Source organism: Falco peregrinus, chromosome 14 (assembly GCF_023634155.1).
Source record: "Falco peregrinus isolate bFalPer1 chromosome 14, bFalPer1.pri, whole genome shotgun sequence".
NCBI lineage: Eukaryota > Metazoa > Chordata > Aves > Falconiformes > Falconidae > Falco > Falco peregrinus.
This window is the reverse complement of record NC_073734.1, coordinates 5,770,863-5,779,433: the sequence shown is the minus strand read 5'-3', so window position 1 is coordinate 5,779,433 and position 8,571 is coordinate 5,770,863. Positions and strand designations below refer to the sequence as shown.

The 8,571-nt window shown below is 47.1% G+C and overlaps 1 protein-coding gene across 1 annotated transcript; it reads right to left on the bottom strand.

The window, feature by feature from the left end:
• Positions 1–7,441: 7,441 nt before the first annotated feature.
• On the bottom strand, positions 7,442–8,571 carry FOXL1 (forkhead box L1). The gene has a single exon (XM_055819199.1). The coding sequence runs from the start codon at positions 8,433–8,435 to the stop codon at positions 7,551–7,553; it is 885 nt and encodes a 294-aa protein (XP_055675174.1). The 5' UTR covers positions 8,436–8,571; the 3' UTR covers positions 7,442–7,550.

Sequence of the window (8,571 nt, the reverse complement as noted above, 5' to 3'; positions counted from 1 at the left end):
GCTTTCAGGGCTCAGATCCTTGTGATGGAACAAGTGAGTCTGACTGCTGAGCTCAAAAAAACGGTCTGAGGATGTTGTTGCCATGACACAACTGACCACTGAGTCCATGTTCCTGCAAAAACCTCCAGGAAGACCTTATCCCTGTGGAGCTCTTAGCAAAAAAGCAGAGAGACCATCTTTCAGATTATGGTTAATTGCTAGGATATAAATGAAATGTGTTTGGATCTGATGTGGCTCCAAATAGTCCGGCTAAAAAAGAGACCTGATCTGTTCTGTGAGGACCGGTGCTGGTACAGGAAAGACCAGCACTAGACCACTCATACATCTCTGTTCCTGCAGGACTAACTATCATGACCATCAAAACCAACGCTGCACAGCTCAAGTACAGAGGAAGGCACAATAAGAAATAAGAGAGAATAAGGATGATGAAATACAACCTTTTGCTATTCTACGGATCTACCTTTAGGGAGGTGGATGCTATTAGTTGCCTACTCGTCATCTTGCTCATCAGGCTTCTGCCGCGCTGATGGATGGGCGTGTGAGCAGCTGAGACAAGTGGAAAGACAAGACCAGCTTTTGCAAGAGATGAAGAGCTCCTTACGCACTGCGAGATCACAAATCCATCATATGAAGCCTAATGAGGGGGCTGAGCCAGAACAAATACAACTGTTTAACAGTTTATTTTAGCCATCCAATGAGAATGAAATAACTTAAAAGGATTCCTGTTGCCAATAATATTTTTTTTTTCCCTCTTCCCCTCCTTGCATGGTATTTGTTAGAAATCGGGATTTTCCTTAACTAAATGTCTTGTGGTCTCCTTAGCTTTGTTTCTTAACAGGGTTGTCTTTATGTTAGTTTTCTTTGGCTTCCCAATAGAAGAGTAACAGATTTCTTTTGAAGTTTTTATTGATGAATGAGCTCCTATAAATAACTCTCTGTGGCAGCAGCTTGATCTCAGAGTTTACTCTGGAATAATAGTAGCAATGGGAATGGAGGAAATTTATGGCAGCATGACATGAAATAGTTTAATGGGCTTCATACTGTTTAACTTAATCTTTACAGATGTAAAAACAGAAATACAATTATTTTAACAACCGTTATTACATATTGCTTTCTAATGAAAACAGCGACTTAGTAAGCAACTGAAGATAGGTAGTGCAGAATTAAGGAGTTCACCTTGCTGCGGATTCAGGAATTAGTGTGTTGGGCCAGTATATTGCAAACCTTCATCTGGAGAGCTGAGGGAGAGCCAAGGTGGCTGGGGAGGAGGGGGCTACAGGTGGGACTTGGCACTTGCATGAAGGGCTTCAGATTAGGATGGAGATGCTTGAAGCTGCCTAAAACCAGTGGAAGCAGAGGAGTCCTGTCTTTGCAGGAAAAAAAAAAAAAAAGAAGAAGAAGAAAAAAAACCCTCTGTGTTTTCTTCCATGTCTCCTTATTTTACCTGTCTGCTTGGTGAGGAGCTCATCCCAATCCCACCAAAATCCATGGGTATCTTTGGTGACACAGGGGGACCCTTTTCCATGTCCCTTTTGTTTTGTAGCCCTGTGAGCTGCAATCCTCCCACCTTGGAAGCAGAAACAGGTGTTACACTCGCACCAGCCAAAGGATGGAAAGAATGGAGGGAGATGATGAAAACAGCATAATTTCCAGGCTCCAGTGCTCTGATACCGACTCAATAAAAGAGGATTTAACTGCTCACCATCGCGTCTGCTCATCTTCCCATCATGGGTTTGCTTGTTTCTCTAAGTCAATGTCACTTATTGTAAGGGTGGCCCAGACGCGCCTCTTTTACCTGGGTAAACTCAAGAAGGAAGGAAAAGGAAAAGAAAAAAAAATGAAAAGGAGGAACTTAAAACCATCTGCCTTCTGTCTAAATGCCCAAGCCGCAGGCAGGCTGGCATTTAACCCAGCTAAGGATCCGGCCAGCAGACTTCGACAACCGATGTGCGAGAGGTGGGTGTATCATAATTACTAGGAAGAGGCACAGGACCTAATCCAAGCATAAGATTTCCTTTGCAGGGGTTTGAACATGGCTCATAGCCAACCACAGCTCCCTCATGCTTTTTGGTGCCTCACAAAGAGCTTGAGTAAATATTGAAACATGTTGATGCTCTGCGTAATTTCTATTACAATAGCTGACAACTATTGTTTCCTCCTTGAGGGAGCATTATTTGAAATGAAATTGCAATGAAAATTATTAGCATTGTGTTTTCAACTGTCTGTTTAGTGGGAAATTTGCATGATTCACAATACTTTCCAATCCACAGAAATTGCCCATGCAAGAAATAACTTGCAAATTCTTACTCAATTTCCAAAAATGTGGGAAAGTTTATTTATTTCTTCATGCATTCCTGATTTGCAATGTGCTCTCTAAAAATGTCGCTAAGATTTAGGCTAACCGAGCTCATGCTAAATTTAGCAACTATATTTTAAATAAACATTCTTTACGCTTTACTGAACCGGCTTTGAAGCTGGCTTAAAACAAATTGCACTCACATGAACGTTAACAATGTTTTACTTTGGACTAAGTGAACATCTGAATAAGTAATAATGTATTATTTGGTATAATCCGAAAATGAGATTTAAGAGATCTAATTCAGCCAATTTAGGAAAGATTCCTATGAGGAATACTGAATCAGACCCATATTTATTTCTGGAAGAGTCCGTTCTGTTCTCCTTGACCACTCAAAACTTTCTCTCCTGGTGTCTTGTTAGATGCTGCAAGCTACGAGCCTCAGTGAAATCAGCTGTGACTTAGCACGCATTGCGTTTGAGGAATCTGGCCCATTTTAAAGCACTTAATGATTTGTCTGGATAAAGCACTAAAAATATACTGTGGGGAGCAATTATGCAATGTCCAGACTGATGGATTGCATAACCTCATAGACCTTTTCCATCTGTAACTTCTCTAATTCTGTGATCTTGTCTTCTTGCTCTCTCTCTTAAAATCAGAGATGTGATCTGTTAAACATCCCAGTGCTGTCTCCCAGGAGATCTGTTTTCTGGGTGTGCGGGGCTACGAATTAAGGAAGGAAGCAGATCCTTCTCCCCCTCTCGTTTCGGGAATTGGCTGCTCTTCACAACAGGCTTAGGAGCAATTACCAGGAGGCCAGCAGGTTTTGGTGGGAAGAGGGATGCTCTCTCCATTGTGGGTTTTCCCAGGTAAAGGATGGAAAGAGAATTAACTCTTCAAAGGAGCGGGGAGAGGGGGACGACATGACACAGACATGACAAGCAGTTACAAAGCCCTTAGAGTCATGTCACCTTGAAATCAGACATGGACAGCCATGCACTTCGAGTGACGAGTCCGGAAAGCGGCTTCTGCTCACGTGTAAATACTCGATCATTTATTATGTATGCTACGGGACCAACTTTAAGAGAACACACACTGAGTGTATTTAAAGACTGGAAGCCCCATTTATGAGAAATTAAATTCCTGAATTATTTTAATATGCCAGATTTTCAGTTCCTCTCATAAGAAACCTGTGTTTGGAGCGAAGCTGCTCTGCGAACTGAATGACTCCGCTGTGAGCCTCGTCCACGGTGTGCTCTTCTGCGCTCCTGCGATTTAAAACTGGCTGCAGACCTCGGAGACATGAAACCTTGCTCAGTTTGGAGAGGTCATTCCTCTCCAGTGGAACGGAAAGGCATATATATCGCCCACACAAGAAGCATGCTGTTTATACTGCATCATAGGCTATTTTCTACATTTCTTCACAGTATTTCAGGCTTGTGTTTATAGCCAGCCCTGAGAGGTTGGGAAAGCCAGGAGGCAGAAGATTCCAGGGATGAGTTAAATACTGGGTGGCAGGTTTGTGTTTGGCAGCTGCTTTTTTGGATTGTGAAACAGGTGTGAAACCATGGGCATCGATTATTTGCAGCTTGTCAAGTCCTGGATATTTGTACAACACGTCGTCTGTTTTGTACTGCAGAGCACGAAAACTCACATGATGTAGAGAGAATTAAAAGATGCTCAGTGACACCCAAACAGCTGGTACTGGTGTATTGACATGCACACTTACTTCTCCACATTGAAGCACCGTTGGTTCTATTGTTTTTATTGTACCATTACTTCTTCTCCCCTCTATATATAAACAGATGATGCGCAAGAGCCATGTGCGGTTAGTCATCCCGCGAGCTGGCAATAGGACCCTTTTTCTCAGTATTCATCCCCTGCAAATTACATCAATGGCCTGATCCCAATTAATTCCAAATTGCCACTCGTAACTATTCACTCAGTTCTGAGTTCATTTTAGTTAGTGTCACTTCTGTGCAGAGCGTGTTAAGTTTACTAATTTTACCCTCTCAAGTGAAACCAAAATCAAGCCCAGTGTGGCTTTTAAATACTGCAGCTGTACTTGGTCCTGCTCCACTACAATAAAACAGAAAAAAAATCAAATGTCACCATGAGCAAAGCTTCACAAAAAATAAATTCCCATTGCACAGAAAAAGCTGAGTCTCAAAAAAAGTGCCTGTGATTAAAAATATACATCATGTGCATACCAAACCGCACTCCTAATGTGAAACTTACTCCTTCAGATGATATTTTTTTGACCAGGACCTGCCACTAAAAACTGCCCTTGTAATGAAAGGGACCTGAGGTGGGGGGGTACACACGTACGAGTAGGAAAGGAACAAAAGCCCTGTTTGCAGGTCCAAAAAGGTACTTTAGGAGCTGGAATAGGAGCTGAAGGGTACCAAAAGTGGGGGTCACGGCTAAGGTGCCAAGTTAGGAGAAAAGGAAGCAAAGGAGCCTGAAGACACGGTTAAAACTTCGGGGGGGGGGGGGGGGGGGGCGTCGGGATTTAGTGGGTTTTTCTTCACGTGGGGCTGTCCTCATGCTCTGCATGTGCAGAAGCAAGCACTTGCCCTCGCTGACAGTGGTTGCTTGTTGGCACCTCCCGGATAGGTGCAGGCACCTGGGGATGGTGAGGCTGCTCAGCTGGTCCCTGCCCCGTGCAGCGTGCCTGATGGGAAAATCCACTGCTCCTTCAGGAGAGGGTTTTTAAAGAAGCAAAAAGAGTTTTCTAGTAATAAATCACCTCATAACTGAGAGCGTAACTACTCTCTGGGGGTTAAACCCTTCTGTGGGCCAGGCTGCAGGGAGAGCAGGGATGCAGGATCCCCACCAGTGGGAAATGGCTCTGGAGCTTGTTGGAGACCCAGCTTCGGAAGTCCTTGGAGGCAGCGTTAACCTCCCGTTCCACACACGTGCCCCAAGTCCTAGCACAGGCAAGCAGCTGGGGCTGGAGAGATCTGGGGTCTCTGCTGGGCAAGAACAAAGCTGGATCTTTTCCCTGCCCCTGCAGCTTCCCATGAGTGATGTTACCACACATGCCAAAAAGATGGTGATGTCAGCCCGGAGCCTGGAACAGGATGGCCACTTATTTAACCAGCTATAATACCTGTCTCTGATTACACACAGGAGTGGCACTGTAGGGACATGGGGTTTCACTCAGAGAGCATTAACCCTCTCAGCACTTGCCCAGCCTTCTAAATTATGGTGGGGACACATGTGGCTTTGACTGGGCAGTGATGGTGGGTTTTGGGTTTTTTTTAATTCAGTGCCATAGCTTTAAAGAATGGACTCAATGGATATTCAAACAGGAACTGTCAGAAATAGGAAGCATATAAAGGATTTTATTTAAATAAAGTCTATCTTGCAGATCTATATAAAAAGCCCCATCTTTTTTATTCTCTTTTTTTCACAGTGAGAAACTGTAGCTCTGCCTATGAGTATCCTTCTTTTGAGGAACTCTACATCATTTCCCACCTTTTGGAGATTTTCTGTACTTCCCCACACAAGAGCTCTTTGCCTAGTGTTGAAATGAGCCCCCCTGAGCTCCTGGTCCAAAGGTCAAGCCACTTTGATGCTGGCCTTCCTCTGCAAAAGCTGAACCACAACTCACCTGAGAAATGCAGATTTCCAGCAGTCCAGGTGCCAATTTAAGGATGGGCTTTGCTAGTGAGACGGGGCGGAATGGTGGAAGGAGAGAGGAGAAACAGAATCATCTTGGTAAACATTATCTCAGTTGCAAGGAACGGGTCATTTCCCAGGACCCTATTTTTAGTCCCTCCCACGTTTTACCTCTCCTGGCAGCCTGGTCCATGGTGCCATCACCAGAATATTTGCACCAGAGCTCGCTGCTGCATCCCGCGGCAGGCCCTGCTCCCCGGCCCTCCGGCCGCACGAGCCAAGGGGATTTCACAACACATCAGCCACAATCCTGAACAAAATACTTTTATTGGATATAGGTTTGGTTTCATAATGAAAACTGAGAATATAGATTTTTTTTTTCCAAAAGGGCATTTATCAACTAATATACAAAAAGCCTCTATTTATGGGGGGAACAAAAAAAAAAATCCTGATTGCTTGTAATGTGCCTGGATTCTTCCTTCTTTAAGAAAAAAGAAAACCTTAAAAACACAGCTGATGTCTTTTTTTTTTTTTTTTTTTTTTATGCTGGTAGTTGTCGAGGTTGTCAACACAGCTCCTTCAAAATGCCAAGACCAGCCTCCACAACCCTCCTTCAGTCTTTTTTGGTCCAAAGCAACTGATTCCAGCAAGACATGGAAACCAGCCGCATCCCCATGTTCACAACGTGTTTGCTCATCCATCCCCCTCTCTCTGGCCACATCAGTGAGACAAATTATATCTCTATACTCAAGAAGCACAAGTGCTAGGCAGGAAAGCAGCTTGCATTAACGCCACAAGCTATACATGGTGCTGAGTCCAAGCAAGCAGAATTGTGCAGAATGAGCCTGGATTGTCTGGTCCGCCCTTATTTCAGCTCTGGTTACCTCCCTTTTTCCCACTCGGAGGACTGGGCCAGGGGGGCGATATCAGGCATTATTATGTGCAGGCACCCTTGGGTATTAATGGCAAAACAAAACTAGAGCCTCCTCCCCCAGGAATGGGAGGGGTGGTTTCGGTTTCCAAAAGAAATAAAAATAAAAATAAAAATAAAAATAAAAATAAAAATAAAAATAAAAATAAAAATAAAAATAAAAATAAAAATAAAAATAAAAATAAAAATAAAAATAAAAATAAAAATAAAAATAAAAATAAAAATAAAAATAAAAATAAAAAACAAAAACAAAAACAAAAACAAAAAAGAAGAAAACTGGAGACCTGAAGGATTCAGCAGAAACCAGGTCTGAGGAACCTGAGGGATGCAAAACTAAAGGTGCAGAGCAAATCTGGCGAGGCTTGGAGGGCAGCGTGGGACACCCCCCCACCGCCTGCCTCTATCTCCACCACCCACGGGAAAAGAAAACTGTTTTTACCTTGAAAAGTCGATCTGGCGGGGGGGTGGGAGGCAAGCTCTAAGGAGATCTCCACAGCAAGACGTGCCTTGAAAATCCCTGAAATCCTGAGTCACCTTTAACATCGTGGGGTTTGGGGGTTTTTTTCGGGGGTTTTTGTTAGTTTTTTTTTTGGGGGGGTGGGGTGTTGGTCTTTACCCGCTTGGTGAGGTCTGAGTCCGGTCTGTCCCATCGCGCCCCCGCCGCACCGAGTGGGGCAGGGGGGTACAGTTATGGGGCAACTACTGGAAATTAAATACCGCCTCGGAGAAGTGGAGAGGGAAGCAGGAGAGGAAGGGGATGCCGATGTGGTACAGCCTCCCGTGTACCTGGGAGTCCAGGGTGAGGGAGGCGTTGAGGGCCGGGCCGAAGCCGCCGCTGGCGAGCAGGGAGCCGCCGGGACCCTCCCGGGCCGCCTTGAGGGGCGCCCCGGGGGGCGGCTGCCCCAGCCCCTGGGCGAGGATGCTCTCGATGCTGAAGCTGCGGCCCCGCGGGCCGCCCTTGAGCGAAGGGGCGGCGGCGGCGGGCGGCCGGGGCGCGGCGGGGGTCCCGGGAGGGGGCGCTTCCCCCTCGGCCGGCTTGGGGACCCCCTGGTGGCCCGAGTCCCCCCCCGCGCTCCCCTTGGCCCTTTTGGGCTCGTCGGGGCGGGCGGGTGGCCCCGGCGGGCCGGCGGGAGCGGGGGTCGCGCCGCCCTTCGGCTCCGGCGGCCCCGGGGCTTTGGGCTTCCTCTTCCTCCGCCGGTAGTTGCCGTTCTCGAACATGTCCAGGCACCGGGGGTCCAGGGTCCAGTAGCTGCCCTTGCCGGGCCGTCCCTTCTCCCGCGGCACCTTGACGAAGCAGTCGTTGAGCGAGAGGTTGTGGCGGATGCTGTTCTGCCAGCCCTGCTTGTTGTCGTGATAGAAGGGAAAGCGGTCCATGATGAACTGGTAGATGCCGCTGAGGGTCACCTTCTGCTCCGGAGCTTCTTTGATGGCCATGGCGATGAGGGCGATGTAGCTGTAGGGGGGCTTCTGCGGGGGGTCCTGCCGGGAGATGGCCCCGCTGGGGGCAAAGCCCAGGGCGGCCGGGAGGTACAGCATGGAGGGGCTGCCCATGGGCGAGAGGGGGCTGCCGTAGAGGTGGCTCATGGCCCGCGGGCTCTCAGCTCCTCTCGGAGCCCAGCGAAGGGACGGGGCAGGGCAGGAACCTGGGGCGAGTCCACCGGGGAGCGATTTGTGCGAGCTCAGATCCCAGCCCTGCCTGAAGGAGCTCGCTCTGCCTCTG